A 20,600-nucleotide genomic window follows, 5' to 3' on the forward strand; every position below is an offset into this window, starting at 1 on the left:
TTTCATGTCTCTATGTACATAGCCCAGTATTCAAAGTTGCCTATGTTCATTTTAATTTGAGCCCTAGGTATGTTCCCTGTACCTCCAGGCTGACATAGCCACACTTCATACCCTCTCTGGACCATGGTTTTTTCTTATGTAGCATGCAGTTCTCTAGGCACATTCCTGCTCTCCTAAGCCTCCATATTCCTCTATCCTCAGAAAGATGCCGGGACTTATTAGTTCTGTTTCAGGGTACAGCTCCACTGCTGTCTGCTTGGAAATTCTTAGGCTCTTGAACCCTGTCTCCTAGGAGCATTTTCCCTTCAATCTCACATTGGTCTCAGCTAGATACAAATGGGAACCCCAAATATTTGGCATGAAGCCATTGCTGGTATGAGCACTAAATCCTAAGGCCCCCAGGAGGCCTGGGGAGGATCAGCCCATTCTCCACCAGGTTCTCTTCTAACTTTGCCTCTCCTCAGCTTTTCATCAGTATCTTAATTTTATTTTAATAGGCAATATATTTACATCATTCAGATTTCAAAAATGTAAGTAACACAGGATGTCAGTTCAATCCTTTCCATCCCATTCAAAAATTTTTCTATTTATTCTTCTAATAGTTCCTGACTTGAATGTATGTGTGTATACACATAAAGCAAAGAATTACATAGATTCTGCTTTTACCCTTTGTACCATACTGTTATTACACTTAAAAATATCTGGATACACTCACACATATAATTTTAATTGTGGTGAAATACATAGAACATAAAATTTACCACCTTAAACATTTTATGTGTACAGTTCAGTGGTATCAAGTATTTTCATATGGTTGTATAGCCATCACCACCATTTCGTCTGCATAAATATCATCTTACAGAACCAAAACTATATCTATTAAACAATAACTCCTCATTACCCCCTGACAGCACCATTCTACTTTCTGGGTTTAAGTACTTATACAAGGGGATCATATAGTATTTTGGTGACTGGCCTATTTCACTTAGCATTATGTCCTTAAGGTTTATCTATGCTTCCTTTCCTTTTTAGTTTGAATAATATTCCACTATAAGTACAGACCACATTTTATTTATTCATTCCTCCATGGATGTATATTTGGGGTGCTTCTATCTTTCAGCTATTGTGAATAATGCTGATATGATCACAGGTATACAATAACCTCGGAAGTGGGCTTAGTGTTTCATATGATAATTCTTTTAAAATTTCTTTAGGAAATTCCATACTGTTTTCCATAGTGGCTGCATCATTGTATATTTCCATAGACAGTGCATAAGTTTTCCAAAACAGTATTTGTTTTCTGGATTTTGTTTTGGATAGTGGCCATCCTAATGGTTATGAGGTATCATTGTGGTTTTGGTTTGTATTTCCCTAAGAACTACCAATGTTAAGAATTTTGGGGGGTGTTTATTCATCATTTTGTCCTTAGCTTTTGGCTACTATAGGCCTTGAGCAACTTGCTGGCTTCAACAGCAACAGAGACATTAGGGTTCTTGTTGAGGCCACCTCTTTCCAGTAGTAGTATGGTATGATTATCTTGGTTGATTTCCCTACTCCTCTCAAATGAATGTTTAAAATCTTTATCAGCTTCCAAGGTGAGTCTCTGCTTTTTCTACCAGCTGTGAAGATACTGCTGAATTGTGGTGTCTTCTCTAACTCTCTTCATTTTATGTCTGATACATTCCTCCAAATTCTGCATAAGGCAGGCACCATAGTGAGGAAGAAACTAAGTCAGTACATTCTGAGGCTGCTACGAGCAGCCACGGTTTATGCAAACCCTGTTGGCTGAAGAGATTCTACTCTTCAGAATAGGAGAGATCTGCTACTCTACCAGGCCTCACCAATGCCTTCTCTGGAGGGTGTTTCCTTGGCAAAATTTCTTGTAGATGATCAATGCTTCCATCCTCACAACCCTTGTACTCTGAAACTACCTAACAATGCACCAAGTAACCCATGATAATCATTGCATTTTTTTCTTTCTTAAATATGCCTAAATCAGTAGTTCTCAACTTTGGTTGCATGCTGGCATCAACTGGAGAGATTTTTTAAAATCTAACACCTAGGTCCCACTCCAAGGCTTTTGTTTTATTGGGCACCAAGATTCTAAGATATAACTAGGGTTGAAAATTGCTGACCTAAATGTTTGGAACAGCCAATTAATCTTATCAATGCATGTACTAGTAAATCTTATTTACTCCCATCTACAAATTAAAAGGTTTCTCTCAATAGTAACCTAGAGTGGAGTGTCTTTGGGGGACTTAACCATAGCTAGCTCTCTGAGGTTTTATTCTCTGTTAATTATGTTTTAGATTGTAGGTTCTCTCTCTGATCCAATCACAAATTCTCTTTCCTAATTCCAACTGTGAAAATAGTGTACCTCTTTTTACCTTTCATATCTCTCTAGCCTGTCAGCAACAGCATAAAAGAAAATATCTTTCCTGCCCCACCCCTGAGGTCCTTGTACTGAAATGGCACTGGGAAGGCAGGCAGACCAAAGAAGAGAGTGGCACTCAGAGAATTGAAGAGAAAGCAGCTTTATTCGCTAGCTAGGGGCCCAGCACAAGTCACCTTCTAGAGGCTGAGCCCTGTTTCTAAGTTTGTCCTCACATTTATTTGTTCTTTAGCCAGGGTGGGGAAGCAAGCAGAATTTTACAGAAGGAGAACTTAGCAAAAGGTAGGGAGGTGGAGGTAAATGTTGTTTTTACAGTTTATCTTTAAGACATAGGGAGATAGGGAGGTAAAGGCAGGTGGTGTTTTGGCAGTTCATCTTTTGGGCACAGTGACCTTCGTGGGTTTAGCAGGGGAGAGAAGCCCTCAGACAGGAGGGGCAAGCCTTGAGACCCATCAATCTTGAGACTGTCAGTATCTGTCCAGCTTTGAGACTGTTAGTCTCTCTTTTGTCCTTTTTCCCTCTCCATTTTAGTACAAGAAGGAATACTCATGGGCAAATATTAGATTTCAAGTTTGTTGGAAAATCTTTTGAGCTTGATTTCTATGATTTTAGGATTCTCTAAAAAGTCATCTAAAGTTAGCCTAGCTATCTATGTTAATGACAAATAAACAGCAGGAAAGGCAAGACACATAAGCCTAGCAGTAAAATGAGTAGAAATAATACTGAAGAAAAATTTGCCATCTAGAAGGCTGAGAAACTAAGTCATTTTTTCTCTCTTTGGAAACTTGAGAATCATTCTCAATTAGCAATAATCATGCCCCAATGAAACTCATTGGCTATGATACTGCCATGGTGCAAAGCTGAGAATCATTTTCTTGTAGGTCAATTCATGTGATCGCTCTTGTTATGAACCACCTCTAGAATCTATACCTAGTAGAATTCTTATTCCTTAAACTTGAAATGTTGAAAGTCACTCACTTATTCTAGTATTCTAGTATGAAGAGTTAAGCACAGTAAACACTTTCCTTGATATCAGTTAGGGCATGTGTAGATCTGTTAGGAAAATCTTCTTTCTGACGGACTCCATTCCTACTCCTCAGCCTACCATCATTATGACCAATGGGCACTCCCAACCCTTCAGGTTAAATATACTCAACTACTTACCTACTTGCCCTCAAACAAGCCTCCAATTAAGTTTTTTCACATGTCATTGTGTAGGGCTCCTCAGTGCCAGTCTCATTTTAGTGAGTCAGCCTGGTCCCAGCCCTATTCTGCTGTAGTTCCACATGCTCATACCTGGCTCAGGTGGTGGTGAAAGGCATGTGTGGAGCAAGGCTTTTAGGGTTCAGGTTCAAATTATGTTCCATTACCTGCACAGAGAGATCTTCCCAAGCTTTATTTTCCAAGGATACAGAAAATGACAAACAACAGTAATTAACTTATAGAATTCCTATGAGGTTTACATAAGGTAATCCATGCAAAGCACTTGGCATAATACCTAGAATATTGTGAGTGCTCAATAAATATAACATAACCTTCTCCAGGCTGGTATCCTCTGTTCTCAGATGCCCATGAGGCTCTGCTGCAGCCCATGTCTCTCTCTGTCCTATAAATACTGAGGATCCCTACGGAGGAGGCCAGGATACATTGGAAGCTATGAAATAGAGAGTACATTAAGAAAATTACTATACTAACACTTTAAAAGGGACTGGGAGTGTAGCTTAGTGATAGAGTATCCCTGGGTTTGATCCTCAGTACCATAAAAATGTATCTTCTTAGAGGTTGAGGATGTAGCTCAGTGGTAGAGCACTTGCCTAGCATACAGAAGGTCCTGGTGCAATGCCTAGGACCTCAGAAAAAAGTATCTTCTTAGAGGCAGTGCAAGATGTTTGCTAAGATCTTTTTGCCGCTGTCTTCCCAACAGAAGACAAGCCAATTAACAATTATTCAAGCACTAACCTACCTTCTGACTTCAGTACAACAAAATGACATATTTTTTTCTCTTTTGATTTTTTATTTTGAGACAAGGTCATGCTAAGTTGCCAAGGCTGGCCTCAAACTTTCAATCCTCTTTCCTCAGCCCCCAGGGTAGCTGGGATTACAGGCATATGCCACCATGCCCAGTTGATTTTCTACTTCTGAAAGTCACACTTTAAATTAAAAACTTCTGTTCTATACATTTCCATTTGTCAAAAGACACTAGAGAAATGAAATTATTTTATCTTCTCAAGAGGAAGAAAAAGGCAGCTCTTCGTAGGTCTTCTTTTTTTGTGTGTCTTAAATGTTAATGATCACAAAAACTTCTGGTTTCTCTTCATTATAGACTTGCATTGCTGAATATGTTATTGCTTTGACTTCTGTTCCCTGAGGATGCTTGGAAAGTGAAAATTCTTATCCCTACCCAATGGAACATAATTTGAAATTTCTTTGATCAATACTAAGCACTTTCACTTCCCAGGGTATGAAGAATTCATCAGCACTGAACTTATAAAGCCATTCATCCAAAAAGTAAAACAGAAGAGATTGCAAGTCATCTCCCTGGGCTTCTACTTCTACTGCCTGGAGGGGCTCTATGGTCCCAGTGTCTGTCATGTACGCAAACATGGCCATGGCACACAGCTTGAACGCCTCCTCCAGAGTCTCTCCCCACGCATGTAACTGGACATCTGCTGTATGATCCAAATATTCGTACTTCTGAATGACTGGAGGATACTTGGCCTTGATTGCTTTCTGGTCTTCAGTTAAATTGTAATCTCTAACATCTTCCTTTTCCTGCGCCATGATTTCCAAACTGAACATACTATTTCCGCCCTTCATCTGCCGGCCTTCAACCCAGCAACACAACTTCCGCCCTAGGCCCCGCCCCTTCGCGCGCATTCTTAAAGGGCCAGGACTAGGTTCTTGGAGCTCGAGAGAGCTTCTCCGCCCCTAACAATTCCATTTAAATCGTGCCGCTTGGATCGTATGTTTAAAAGGCTAAGAAAAAAAAAAGGCTAAGGGCTCATCTTCTGTGCTTGTTTATGACTCGTTTTTTTCCTAAGGATTAAGGAGACAAGTTGAAGAACACCTTGAATAACACACCTTTGGGTCTAAGTGAGGAGGCTTTTTCTTTCCGCCTCGTCCCCAGAATTAATAACTAGACTCAGAAGCATTTTAGATTTTTTCATCCCAGTACTGTACTCGGAGAAAGTCGTTAGCATACAGTAGTAAATAGTCTTTAAGAAAATGGCTGCCCCCAGGAGTGTTCGGCCTGAACCTCTCACGTGATCGGTATGGGTACAGCCCCATCGGCCTGGGCGCGCGCGCAATCTGTGGAAATCGGCCACGGGCGGTGTGACAAAATGACACATTTAAGAAGGCAGGAAGGAAAGAGTTACCAACTCCAAGCAGCCCATGGTGAGGAGAGACGCAATGAGACCCAGCACTGGTAGAATCTGCAGGGATGTCTACATAGGCCAGAGTATCCAGACTGGCCCTGGCATCAAGTGGAGAAGACCTGTGCACCAGCGATATAGACTTGAGTTTCATCACATCATTTCCAGCTTTGTGGTGAGCCCAGGGCACATCTGCTTTCTACCCAAGTCTGTGCAGGCCAGTGTGGCTGTGAGACTCAGGGGCAACCCATATTAAATGTCAGGTTTGGCGACCAAGATACGTTTTCTTCCACATGTCCCCCACCCTGGGGCAGCACAGTTATAGCCAGGCCAGTGCTCTCACATTACAGTGGCCAGTGCCAGACAGATATTTGTGCCCTAGTAGGACATGCTTGTATTTTGGCCTGCATCTACCCACATTGTGGGCTTCTGTGAGCCCTGAGACTGTGCACGTGTTTGAAATTATGAAATTCAGGCACAACACAGTATCACCTGCAATGGCCAAAGGACTATGTTCATCAATACCACTCCAAATCTGGGCAACATAACATGATGAAAGATTCCATTTGCTAGGGTAGGGCAGGGGAATTAGCATATAACTTTGCTCAGGGACTTGGTGCTGAGCTGGTGAAACCTAACCCTGGGAAAATCCTAATGGCCCCCATTCTGTCCTGTTCACTGCCAGGGGAAGACAGTGGCTTCAGCCTATCACAGTTGGACTTCTATTCCAATTAATATCACCTATTTTAGGAAAACTTAAGTAAAAATTTGATAATCTAGAAGAAATGGACAAATTCCTAGATACATGTACCTTACCAAGACTGAATCACAAAGAGGTAGAAAAGCCAAACATAACAATAAGAAGTAGTGGGAAGAAATCAATAATAAAAACTTCCCATCAAAGAAAAACCCTGGACCAAATGTTACTTACTGCTGACTTCTGCCAAACACTTAAAGTAAACTAATACTAATTCTCTTTAACTTATTCCAAAAATGGAAGAGGAAGGAATTCTTCCAAATACCTTCAATAAGGCAATCATTATTCTAATACCAAAACCAGATAAAGATACAATAGAAAAAGGAAAACTGTAGGCCAACATCTTTGATGAACATTGACTCAAAAATTCCAAAGAAAATAGTAGCAATCTGAATCCAACAGCATATTAATAAGCTATTCATCAGGCCAGGGATTTAGCTCAGTGGTTCTGCCGCCTGCCTCACAAATGCAAGGTCCTGAGTTCAATCCCCTGGACCCCCCCCCCCCAAAAAAGATCAAATGTGATTCATCAGAGGAATGTGATGATGGTTCAATAAACATGATACAGCACATAAACAGAATGAAGGACAAAAACTGCATGATTATTTTAGTAGATGCAGAAAAGCATTTGAAACAGTTCAATATCCCTGCATTATAAAAATGCTGAACAAATTATGTACAGAAGAAAAAAAACCCCAACATAATAGAGACCATTTATAATAAGTCAACAGCTAATATTATGATGAATGAGGAACAACTGAAACCTTTCTAAGTTCTGGAACAGGACAAGAATGCCCGCTTTCACCATTTTTATTCAGCATAACTCTAGACATTCTAGTCCAGTGGTGGTGAACATTTTAGAGAAGAGTACCCGAACTGCAACCCAATTATTTATCATAAAATGCCAATACTGCAATTAAACCTGAATACTGAGGTTTTAGTTTAGAAAAAGCAACTCATACATTAACATGTTTCATCTTAAAAGAAAAACAAAATAACATACGTGCCAAAGGTTCACCACCACTGCCCTAGCCTGAGCAATCAGGCAAGAGAAAGGAAAAAAGGACATCCAAATTTGAAAAGAAGACCAGATTTTCACTATTTGCATATGATGTGATCCTACAAATAGAAAACCCTGAAAATGCCACCAAAAAAAAAAAAAAATCATGAAATACTTATAGATGAAGTCAGCAAAATTGCAAGATACAAGATCAACACACAAAATCAGTAGTGCTGCTGTCTTCCAATAGCAAATTATCTGAAATAGAAATTTTAAAACCAATGCTATTTACCATATCAACAAACACAAAATAAGATATTCAGGAATAAATTTAGCCAAAAGGATGAAAGGCATTTACAAGGAAAATTATAAAACATTGATAAAAGAAATTGAAGAGGACATAAGTAAATGGAAGACATTCCATCTTTATGGATTGGAAGAACTGATATTGTTAAAATGTTCACACTACCCAAAGCAATTTATGGATTCAATGCAATCTTTATCAAAATATTAGTCTCTTTCCCATCACTGGAAAAAAATGCCTGACTCCCACAACTTAAAGGAGAGGTTTACTTGGCTCAGGTATCAGAATTGAAAATTAAAACTAAAGGTCTGAGTCAATTGGACAATTATTAGTGCTTATCATATTAATATGGGGCCACGGGAGGCCAAAGCGCACAAGCAACTGAAAGCAGATGATTCATTTATCAGGACATAGACTCAATCACTGTATTATTAAAGACAAAAATAAATTGCCTGAAACAAGATAAGAATATAGCTCCGAGGATTCAGCCCATGATTGGCTCCAAGAAACAGCATGGCAGAAGGGCATAGCAGGGAAAAGCCATATATACATTGATTGGAGTTATATCTCCAATCAATGTATACCCACTTCAGGAAAAGAAAAATAGTATGTTTCTTCAACAGATGGTGTTACCCTCACATAGGGGACTCTAGAGGATGTTGTATATCACAGAAAACCCATACACAGCCAGCCTTTAGGGAAGAAATTGAAAATGACCAAGGTTACCCAAGCTACAAACTAATAAATGTTTGGAAGCTAATGGCCACCACTTTGAGCACCTCTTGTAATTGTAAAGGCCAAAGGTGACTTGTATTAATCTCATGATGTCTCAATAAATTTAGTATTAAAATATTTATATAAGTTTTTCCTTCTCTGAAGTGTGTATACATTTTTTTGGTGAACACTATATATATGTGCAGTGGAATACTATTCAGCCACACAAAATGGAATGGATCCTGTCATTTGTGACAACATGGATTGAACAGGAGACCATTGTGCAAAATGAAATAAACCAGGCACAGAAAGACAAGTACATGATTTTACTCATATGTGGAATCTCAAAGTTGGACCTTACAGAACATGAGACTAGAATGGTGGTTACCTGAGATCAGAGAGCTGGGACAGGAAAAATTATAGGGGATATGTCAATAAGTGGGGAAAAATAAAATAAGTAAACACAATAGTGCTGTCTGTATCATTTCTCTTGCAAGAAACAAATTGACACAGTGTAGTTTAAGAAACAGTGGGAGTTTATTGAAAAAGTACAGAAGCCATTTTCTATTGCAGTAGGGGTAGATGGATATCTGGGACATGGAAAGTCACAGACAACTGTTCCCCAACTCTCTGATTGTATCTCTGTCTTCTGCTGTCATTTCTATTTCTGGGTGCATATTGACTCCTTTCTATTGATTCTCTCTGAGCATCCCCTTTTTTATCTTACAGCTTGTGGCAGAGAATGCTAATTGTTCTCCAATATCTGTTCTTCTTTTCTTCCTTTAACAATAGAAGTCCTTTGCTTAGCTGTACACATGTCCTCCCAGCTAAAGATTATATTTTCTGGACTCCCTTGCAGGTAAGTATGGCCACGTAACCAAGTTCTTGTTTCACGTGGAAGGGTGTATGCAATTTTCATACCAAGAGGGCTGCTCCTTTATTCATCCTTCTGTCCAAAACAGAGCTACTTTGGACCATGCAACCCTAAGATGGTAGACCCCAAGAACATAAGTGCCTCAGACTCCAGGAAAGGAGACTTGGAATATCCAGTCTGGACTGTTTTTAATCAATCTGTTACCTGGGAGAGAAAAACAAGATTTCTTTTGTAGTTTCAGGCAATTTATTTCTCTTTGATACAATGGCTGAATCTATATCCTAATGCCTATGTCATTTGCTCTCTGTTGCTTGTGTGCTTTGGTCTCCTGTGACCCCAAATTAAAATGATGAGTGCTCACAATTGTCCAACTGACTCAGAACTTTAGTTTTAATTTTCATTTCTGATGAGAAGGAATCTTGCTGGCTCAGATCAGGGCAGCCATCTAACCTAATTTAATCAGCTGTGACTGAGGTTTTGTGGCAGAGAGGAGGAAGGTCATGTTTGGAGAGTTTCCCTCTCCAAAGACTATCATTGTTGCAACGTTAATAACAGGATATGGCTGATGCCTGAAACCTTTAATTTTTGTTGATTAAAAAACAAGCTTCTAGGAAATGTTCTGGCTCAGTATATATTCTAGCCAATCCCTCAGGACCCTCTAATTCTATAGCACCGTCTAATACTCACTGAATAAAATTAAAATCCTACACAAAGATCCAGAATTGTCAAACATGCTTCATTGTGTTTATTCATTTATTGAATTTACAAAGTCTACAAAGTCTACCTATGTATTTTATCAATATTTTTAGCCTACAATGTTATCTGAACCAGAAAACTCTATACACTCAAAAGTATTCATATCCTGGGAAATTTAGCTTACTCAGGACGCTTTTGCTGCCTGTGGAGTGGTTAGCTGATACATTGTCAAAACCTTTTTCATGATAAAGTTAAGCAAGTGTGATTCCAAACATTTAGCTTCCATAATTTCTTACTTATGTTGAAGTGTCATTCTTAAACTACAGACCAATACCAAAGGGCAATGTAAGATTATTGGAGATTCAGGCTCTGAGATGTTCCTGTCTTTAGCACTGAAGTTATTTTATTTCTGCCAAGCCTATATAACAGATTTTCAAACATGCATTCTGCAAACTATTGGTACTCACATATAGTCCAGAACAAAAGGAATTCCAATGTAAAGTAAATTCAGAAAATACTCTGCAAGTTACAGTTCTGTGTTGGAGACTCAGAGATGGCCTGCCAAAGTGACACCTGTTGAACATTCTTTATATGTTTCCTCACAGTTTCACACTTTGGAAAATGCTATGTATGTGTATGCATTCGCAACAGGAGGGGCAGATACAGTAATGAGGCTATAGCTAAAATTATAAGAAACAGAGGTCAAAGTAACCCAACCAGAGATGAGGTTGCTCAAGAATAGCAAAGTTTTCATTCTTTTAAGCTGTGAATGACTTTATATAGGTCTAAATAAAGCAAAAGGCATAATTTTAACACCACAATTGTGGCCGTGCCTAAAAACACAGACATTTATGTAATACTTGATCATTTACAGAGTAATTATACATGAATATAAACTTTTACTTAACTCTCATTTTAACCTCATGATATGAAATACTCTGTTTTTAAGTGACAAAATAGAATGTTAGAGTGGCTAGGGACTGTGACTGCACATAATAAAGCAAAGATAAAGGTGAGATTACTTTGCAAATAAAGGCAGTCTTCAAGTCAGCTCAGAGAGGCACAGTAGAAAATTGACCATTTTGAAACACTGTCAGTAAAAACACTCATTTGTCTTAGATTTCATCTGGCTTGCTAAGCCCATTTTCTTGTAAAGCCTTTTTGCAAAGTTATTTTTATGTAGTTGTTTCCTATCAACTTTCTATGAAACATAATTTGAAAATAGCTGTCCTTGATCATTGATTTCTTACTGGCCAAAACAAAAATCATCATATCTAGTGCCCTCACTTAAATCAAGTCCTGTAATTCAGACTCCATTAAGTAGAAATAGACAAGAATTCCTGGAACTAGAGTAAGGTTTACCTTCATGGTTTATAAAAAATCTCCCTTGATGAGTAATTAGTATCAGTATGAACTCCTTCTGCTTTGTAATTTGCCCAAATTGTTTGGATGTGACTTAACTCATAGACATTTTTCTCTTATACACACTTTCCAAGAATTGAGGCAGGTTGATGGCTGCCATAGTTTGCTTAAAGTATCTGGAATTTTATGCACCTTCTGAAATATACATGGGAACCATGGGCCAAAATTTAAAAATGAATATTCTCTATTTAAACAAACTGATAACTATACACAGCTGTTAATTCACTGAGTACATCTCATGTGACACTGTTGCAACTAAATTTTGAGTTTTTGAAAGGCTAACATTTAAACTCCAATTTTAAAAGCCAAGAACTCACTATTGGGGAGTCAAGTTTCTTTCAGTTGCCATTTCAATTAGATTAGCCCCCAGCCAATCTATAAAAAGTCATTATAAACATCTTAGAAGATAATACTGTGAAAATGAAAAGATATAAAGGCACATAAGCCACAATCTTCATTCTGAAAGTACTGGAGAAAGATAGCGGTTAATGTCATTTCATTGTTTTATTGATCAAATGTCCTCCAATTCATGTTCATTCTAAGTGACTAATTTAAGAAAAGAAAGGTAACTTTGAGTTAATATTTATATGCCATATCTTTTAAATGTTTTAAAATAAAAATCCATAAATCTATCATTTCTTCAGTTCTATTTTAAGTTTTTCTCTCCTATTCATAGTTGGCAAGATAGTATGCACTTAATATTTTAAATCCCTAACTTATTGTAGTCCTGTTTTCTCACATCTAAAACAAGAAGACAGCCAGAGAATATTTAAGGTCCCATTGGCTCTATGATTAGTGTAGTTCCTGGTGCATGGTAGGCACTGGATGAATAATTGTTGAAAAATTTTGGATACTCACTCACATATTTTGACCTCTACCAACACAACAGATCTGCTGTCTGGCAGGCCTAGGTTAATAACCTGGCTTCATGACTTATTCTGTGAAGCTGAACAATTTATCCTTTCCAAGGCTTTGTGGCCATTTGATTATATGGATTGAAAGGTACAGTCTCATTAGATTGGTAAAGAATGAGATGAGATGGCCCCTATAGCCCTCAGTGCAAGGACTTTTACAAGCATGCACCCAATAGTTGCCAGTATTATCATATAATAGTGGGATATATAAGAAATAAGCATCAATAATAGTAGCTAGGTTGGATATTTTCTTAGCGCTAGAACAGTTCAATTTATGGTTCATCTGCCTTGCAGGCAACCATTACACTGGTGAATGTGTTCATAGTCTAAAGTTCTAGTATGTTCATGCCTCTAGATGCAACAAGTTACTGACCTTAGGGATGTTCCAGAGCTCCTTTTTCCATCAATTTCTCTATCTCCGCTCCAACATAACCCCCCATCATCTGACCAACTCCTAGGCATTATGTTCTTACAGGCATTGAATACTGCCCTTCACTGCCCTGGCCCTGTCACGTTTTTCAGTCTTTCCCACTGAGTGCCAGCTGCTTGGCCAACTTGGTTTTGACTATCTTATTTGCCATTCTATCCCAGCCACCCAATAAGTAATAAGTGTACAACAAATATGTGTTGAGTAAACAAATAAATGCAAGCAGGTATCCACTGCTATTTCTGACCTTAAGAAAACTTGGTCCCAGATGAGTGTTTTAAAAAAATAAATATAGGTAAGTTTCAGCTCTTCTCATCATTAGATAAGTTCCAGATCGTGGATTATCCAAGGGACATGTCTTTATAGCAGTCATACATGCATGTGTTTGGGAAATTCAAAAGATGAAACCACATTTTAAAATATGACTCAGAAAGAAATGGTCAGTTTTTCCATTTCCTACACCTTTTATTGGCTATGGCACGGCAACAGTTCTCTCTGGCTAATGCATGGGCTGTTTTTCATTTTTCCATTACAGAACTGGGAGTTGGATAAGCACTGCATGTCAAAGGCTTGCCTCCTGTGTTTAAAGTGGTACAGAGAGGACCTAGAAGTCATCAAAGTAATCATTTAGGTGAAACTTAAATTGATTCTGTACTATTTGTAAGCAGACAAGATTAGATGTGCTGTGGCTGCAGAAAGTATATGAAAGTGAACTACAAAACTGATTTGTTTTTAAAAATAGAATTTTCATTCCATTTGGCAAGAAGAAGCCTCACTAAGATACAAGTGTCCTTGATGGTTATTAAGACTGATGCTTTCTGAAAATGAATACCATCTTCATTTGCTAAAATCAATGGAAACTTCTTTTAATCTCTGTGTCTAACAAATTTCCATTCTTTGGAGATTACATTATGATGTAAATTTATCTGAAAGCTAATTCCAAAAGAACACATTTTGGCTTTGTACAACTTTAATGCAATAAATAACCTAAAAAGAATCTTACCTCTACTAACATCTTATTTTAGATGTTACTATTTCAATATATAATATATAAATAGAGGCTGTCAAAAAGGCTAAAGTGATTAAGAAAATTTTTTTGCACTGTTAAAATTTAATGTACACTACAGCCAACAGGGAATGACATTGTAAATTTAGAAATAATAGTGTAGATCTTATCAATAAACAATTCATTCATTTTGTTAAGTGACTACTTTGTGTGAGGCATTGCACTGTACTCATTATGTACAATTCATTCACTAATAAATTGTTTTTAAAATATATGTTGAATATAGATGCTTCAGGCACAATTCTGGATGCTGGTGGTGAATGAGTCTCACACGGTTCTTGCCATTAAGCAGCTCATATTATGTGATGGAGAAAGATGGGATATAGAAATGTATAAAAAATATATGCTTCAAAATAGGTCTTCTTCAAAGAGAAGCACTAAGATATAGAGCTAGCTAACTTTTCAAAAAAAATTATAGTGTAAGTTAATGGAATGCTATTTTTAAACTGCTGGATAAAACAAAATCTACCAATCTAGAATTCTGTATCCTGAAAAAAGTCGTTATTCAAAAATTGTAGTGGGGGCCGGGGATTTAGCACAGTGGTTCTGCTGCCTGGCTCGCAAGCGCAAGGTCCCGAGCTCAATTTCCGGTACCAAAAAAAAAATTGTAGTAAACTAAAGAAATTTTCAGTCAATTAAAACTTGGCTGGGGATTTAGCTCAGTGGTTTCGCCGCCTGCTGCGCAAGCACAAGGGCCCAAGTTCAATCCCCGGTACCAAAAAATAAAATAAAATAAAAGTTGATCAAAGTTGTCATTAGCAAACCTACAACACAGGAAATTCTCAAGTAGCAGGTGAGGTGGTACATACCTGTAATCCCAGGACCCCAGAGGATGAGGCAGAAGGATCAAAAAAGTGTGAAATTAGCCTGTGAAAATTAGTGAGACCCTGTGTCAAAAGAAAAAAGAAAAAAAATGGCTAGAAATATGGCTCAGTACAAACATTCTGAATTCAATCCCTAATACCATAAAACAAACACCAGGAATCCTAAAGTATATTTCTTTGAGTTGAAAAAAAATGACCCTAAAAATCTGCAGGAAGGAAAGAAGATTCTCCGGAATGGAAAAATGTGACAAAATATTTATGGCTGAAGGCAATGACAATAATAATGTCTTATGGAACTTGTAACATTTGTGAAAGTGAAATATTTTAAAACAATAGCAGAAAGGCAGAAGGAGGGTAAATGGAGTTAAATTGTTTTGAAGTTCTTGCATCATTGTTCACTTCAATTGAGAGATCAAGATTTCCAGATTGGATTTTAAAATTTCTCCCAAATGTTTTCTGCTTGGAAGATGCACCCTAAATATAAGGACAAGGATATTTACATGAAAAGAAAAGTATAATAAAGATATACCATGCTAACACTACCCCAAATGAACTGGTATTGTCATGTTACTATCAGACAAAATATACTTTAATGCAAGGCACCTTATGAGAAATATAAAGGGGGATATTTCATAATGATAAAAAGGATCAATTCAACAGGAAAACAATTTTAAATATGTATGCATCCAATAACACATCTTTAAAATAAATGAAACAAAAAGAACTAGACAAATCCACAGTCATAGATGTAGGTTTGAAAATCTATCTATCTATCTATATATAATTGATAAAATTAATAGACAAAGTCAATATATGAAACCTTCAGGATACCTGTTCTTTTAAAATCAAACCTAGCAAAACCTTAAAATTTTATTAATCTTGAAAAAAGAACACCTTGACTAATGTTTTGGTATCAAACCAAAGTAAAATCAGAGTTTAATTACAGTAACATATCCTGGAAGTAACATAGGCACTATGTTAAGTCTAGAGAAATATATAAAAATGAGATGTGACCTCTTTTTTTCTATGGCCATACTCTACCACCACCACCACCACCAGCCAAGATTTATATAGTGCTTCATGTGAGCAAGGAATTATGCTAATCACTTAATATGTGTTAATGTATTTAATTTCCCCAATGAGGTGGGTAATTATCCCCTGTTTCACTGAGGCACTGAGATACTAAGTAAAGTTATCCAAGGTCAATGCAGCTAATAAATGATAAAGCTGGGATTTAGACACAGGTGTTCTAGTACTATGCCATATTCTTATTCCCTTTTGAACTTGATGATAATGAACATTTCCTTTCCGGCTAGGAGTTATGGTTGAGCAAGAATATTTTAGGAAAATGAGAATGGGGAGAATCCCTCCCCAGAGTTCCTGCAGATCTCTGTTTGGAGCTTCTTAAAGCCCCAAATTTCCTGCATAGGCAGGAAAGCTGTAGCCATCCTACCCTCTTCTGTAGAGGGCTGATCTGCAGGTTGTGGTCTCTGTGTTCATGTTTAACCTCCACAAGGTTAACCTTCACAAGCTAGATGCTTTGTCCACCTCAGGTTTAGATGCCATGTTTTGTCTGAGATGAAGCAGTTGCTCCTCAGACAACTTTACCCTGCTGCACACAAGGAGAGCTCATAGATTTTCCTAAGTGAATTTCTGGAGGAGGCTGGAAATCAAATCTTCCTCTTTCCAGAACACCAGCACCACTGACAGCATCTGCAAAATCCTTCATAGACTCTCTTAAACTTGATTTTATTTTGCTGTGTGCTTTGTTTATTTCTTAGCTATTGTTGTGGTTTATTTTATTAATCCTATGTGCTCCCTTTCCTGAGGAGTCAGAGATGAACACCCTCAACAGGAACTTTCTGTTCATCCTTAGACTTTTGATACAGGGATTTTTCTTTGCATTTTGCTATAGAATTTCTCAGCCTCAGCACTGTTGGTATTTTGGAATATATAACTCTATGTCATGGGGGCTGTATTGTGCCTTACAGGTTGTTCAGCAGCATTCCTACATTCTAACTCCAAATGCCAGTACCATCCATGCTCTAGAGGTGACACAAGAATGTCTCCAGACAGTGCCAAATGGAGCAGGAAGAAGTCTGTGATTCATAACAAGAATAAAGCCAAGTTAGCTATAAAGCCCCAGATATCTCATTTCTACACAACTCCATGCAAATGGCAGACATCTGCAATTTGCACTCATTCTGATTTTAAGCGAAAAAACACACCCAGCTTCGAGCACTGGGCCTGGGGCAGGGTCTTCAGAAAATATTTTTTGAATGAATGAAAAAAGTAAACATAGAATATATAACTATTCTAATGTCACAAATTTGGGGCAATTGGATTCAAATAATTCAAATCTGTGACTGGCTTGGTTAATTTTATACAGAGTTGGCTGACATACATTCCTTCAGTTGTATCTTCTTATATTCTTTGACTCAGCAAATGCATATTGTGATCTTGCTGTGTTTAGGAAGCCTGCCCAGTGGTTCCTTGGGTGGGCACTGGAGTTGGATTGCTAAGGTGAAAACCCTGTCCTTGCTACTCATCGGTTTTAGGACCTCAGGCTTGTTTATCATCACCTTTGTGCCTGTTCTCTGGTTTGCAAAACAAGGGTGAGGAGTATGTCTACTAACCTTCCACACTTATTGTAAGGGTGTCATATTCATCAGTACCTAGTAAGTATTGTACATGTTTGTTATTATCACACCAAATTGGAAAAATGAAGGATAAAGTTAAAGAGATCCATCTGAATAGCTCTCATTTGAGGCAGAATATAATGTATTGTGTGATAGGTTCCAACTAATTGGCAGAAAGAAGTAAGATCACATTCAGTGGAGAGAAGAAAATGGAGATAACCTGAGGACAGTGCACATTTGAGTTGGTCCTTTCAAGGATGGGTAGGTAGAGTAGGAGTTATGGTTTATATCCAGATGTCCCCCCACCAAGCCTCATGCAATCATAGGCAGGGCTTTTGAAAGGTGACTGAATCATGGGGGTGTTATAGTTGAATGTGATGTTAGTAAGTGGAGCCTGGTCAGAAGAGGTGGGTCAATGGGGCATGACCTGGTAGGATGTATCTCCCTGCCCAGGTCTCCTCTTCACTCTGCTTCCTGGCCACCATGAAGTGAACAGCTTTCCTGCACCATGCCCCTGTGCCATGCCAGCTTACCTTAGAGCCAGTATACTATGGACTGAAAACATAAACCAAGATAAACCTCTCCTTGAAGTTGTGGATGTCACGTGTTATGTCCCAGTGACTAGAAAGTGACTAAAACAGTAAGGTACCACCTACGATGCATGTAGGGGTACATAATGAGAGGACAGCCAGAGAAGCAAAGTTATGAAGTCAAGTACAGAGAATCCTAACGATCCCGTTGGGCTGGAGTTTAAGAAGGTGAGGGGAGCTATGGTTGATGACACAGGTTAGGAATAGTCTCGAGTGTTTTTCATGAATTCAGTTTGTTCTTCACAGAATCACAGTGAAAAGCCTGAAATCTAGGGTAGTTAATTCAGGTTTTAATTTCATTACTTAATAGCTATATTCTAGACATGTCACAAAACCTCTTCAACTTTTAAATTTCTAACCTTAAAATGAGCAAAACAATGCCTATCTTACAGAATTCTTATGAGAATTAGTAGAAATCTTGAATACAAAAGACTTATTATAGACCAGGTGTGGTGGCACATGCCTGTAATCCCAGCACCTGGGAGCCTGAGGCAGGAGAATCGCTGTGAGCTCAAGGCCAGCCCCTGAACTATGTAGTGAGACACTGTCTCAAAAAAAAAAAATGACTTATTATATTGCCCATAAACAGTGTTTATTATTATTATTCTGAAGAAGCACTGAACTGGGAAGAAATAAGGCAAATACTAAAGGAAAAAGGAGGTCAGATAAAGTTACCAAAATTTATCAAATGGTACTAGAATGGAGTAACTCTTCAGGCCAAAGATGGTTCAGAATGCCACACCTCAACACAGGTAAAAGTTATATTTTTAGTCATAAAAAAGGAAGTGGCACCTAGGAACAACCTGATTGGCTGCAGTTGGCAGCTGCCTTGTGCAAGCATAGCATAATGCTGCATTTGCCTTATATGAGCATGGTGTGATGGAACATTTGCTTTATATGGGCATAGTCTGACCAGTTGGCAACCTGTGATAGGCAGAAGCCTGACTGATGTGGTTGGTTGAGGCTCATTTGCTTAATTATACTTTTATGCTAGATTATAATTTTTTAGCACATGAAGCAAGGGTACAATATGCTCTGCACAAAGGCTGCTTTGGGTCAAACATTAACATCCAAGTATAGAGACAAGATTCAGCCAAAATTTTTTCAGTTTAACAAGAGAAATAGCAGAAGTATTCAAGAGGAGATTTGACTAGAAATTGTACCTTACAATGCAATGCTTTTTTAAGCCAGGTGGCTACAGCTAGAGCAAAAAGCCAGATGATAATTATTTGATAAAGAAAAGTGTACTGAATAATTGCCTCATATTAGGAATCTATACTTTAGTAGAGGACAATTTTTAAATGACAGCAGTCTGATGGTCAAGGTCATTCTACTCATCTCTCTTCCCCTGTAAATGTCATAGTCATTATAAATATAAGAAGGCAGGGGTGAGGGGAGGGGAGAGTCTAGGACATGGACAAAAGGTAGATACTCTTGAGCCATCTTTTAGATATAACTTGGACAAGGCTCAGCTATCATATGACACTGTCATTAGGGAAGTGGCATTTTAAAAAGTCATGCCAGCAACAATGGCAAATAGTTGATAGAATATGAAATGTGTCCCACCATCTCTCCTAAAATAACAGTTTTGGTTTTTGTTTAAAAAGGGGATGCACAGGACAGAGAGGGTTTGAGGAGCATCTAGTACTTTCATAAAGTACTAGAAAGTACAGAAAGACTTCTATACAGTTCTTTTTATTCATCTTTTTCACACCTAATGTGTCCTCCATGGCTACTGTGTCAAGATCTCTCCTCTCTGACCAGCAATCCTTCTCCACGACACTGTCCCCACTAAATCCAACACCTGCAGATTCGCTCTTTACTCCCTCCATCTACCTGAGCTCAACTCTTTAATTTGTAGACTGATTTTATCTCTCATGAATTTCACAACTGTTATTAGTTCTTCCATTCTCTAGATTTTATATGACCAAAGGCCAGTGGTTGACCAATCCTCTCAGCACCTTTCCTACTCGGAAATGTGGGGAAGGGAGAGAAAGACCAGAATTATCTTTAGATGCAGAGACAGGGAAAGAGCATATGATCAATGATTTTTAGAGTATATTAGGAATGGAACTTCACAGAGTTTGACTTAATTTCCCTATCAACTATATTTTTTGTTGCCATGTGTGTACACAGCCAAAGAGAGTTGTTTGGATTGGAACTCTCATTGACCTCCATGGACCTGCATGGGGAAAAGCCCTGAGAGGCCTGAGTGCCATCCAAACTTCACTTCAAACTGCTGAGCCACTCTGCACAGTGTGTTCGGGTTCTAAGCTCAAGTTCTTCGTGGCACAAAGTGGACAGCTCTTCAAGTCCTTGCTTTGCAGTCTAACTGGAGGGAGGGACCTTTCCTGGCCAAAATTACCACTCTTGATATGAGCCTCCTAGAGAGGTACTCTAGAAACCTGGAACACAGAGAGCCAGACACATGAGGTGACTACGGTCTTCCTTCCTTCCCATATTGGACTTGATGGCCACACCGGGGCAGTGCCTGCTGCCTCCCCGACAAGTGACCCCACTTGATGTAGTCGCCTCCATTGACCTCCATGGGGAAAAGGCCTCTGGGACATGGTTAGGAGCCAAATTTCAGTTCAATCTGCCAAGCCG

The 20,600-nt window shown here is 38.4% G+C and overlaps 1 protein-coding gene and 2 pseudogenes across 8 annotated transcripts in view; all 3 read right to left on the reverse strand.

Moving 5' to 3' along the window:
• The window catches only part of Slc35d2 (solute carrier family 35 member D2), a 152,575-nt gene that overhangs the window by 24,597 nt on the left and 107,378 nt on the right, over nucleotides 1–20,600 (reverse strand). For 5 of the 8 annotated variants that reach the window (XR_015448839.1, XR_015448838.1, XR_015448836.1 and 2 more), the window contains 2 exons: nucleotides 14,750–14,827; nucleotides 9,057–9,619 (listed from right to left, as the gene is read on the reverse strand). The exons of 1 other annotated variant lie outside the window; for it this stretch is intronic. Coding sequence is in view for 2 of the 7 variants with exons in the window: in XM_013072731.3 (XP_012928185.1) it covers nucleotides 9,608–9,619; nucleotides 14,750–14,827 (90 nt within the window). In the remaining 5 variants the exon portion in view is untranslated. Of the gene's footprint in view, nucleotides 1–9,056; nucleotides 9,620–14,749; nucleotides 14,828–20,600 lie in introns of those variants that run through there. 2 more of the 8 variants (XR_015448837.1, XM_021259396.2) reach the window with 1 other exon arrangement.
• On the reverse strand, nucleotides 3,105–3,254 carry LOC147829495 (U4 spliceosomal RNA; annotated as a pseudogene).
• Nucleotides 4,664–5,284, reverse strand: LOC101716357 (tRNA-splicing ligase-activating factor archease pseudogene; annotated as a pseudogene).

The sequence above is a fragment of the Heterocephalus glaber genome, unplaced genomic scaffold (genome assembly GCF_053883595.1).
Source record: "Heterocephalus glaber isolate CG9 unplaced genomic scaffold, H.glaber_assembly_v1.0 deba00000594, whole genome shotgun sequence".
Lineage (NCBI taxonomy): Eukaryota > Metazoa > Chordata > Mammalia > Rodentia > Bathyergidae > Heterocephalus > Heterocephalus glaber.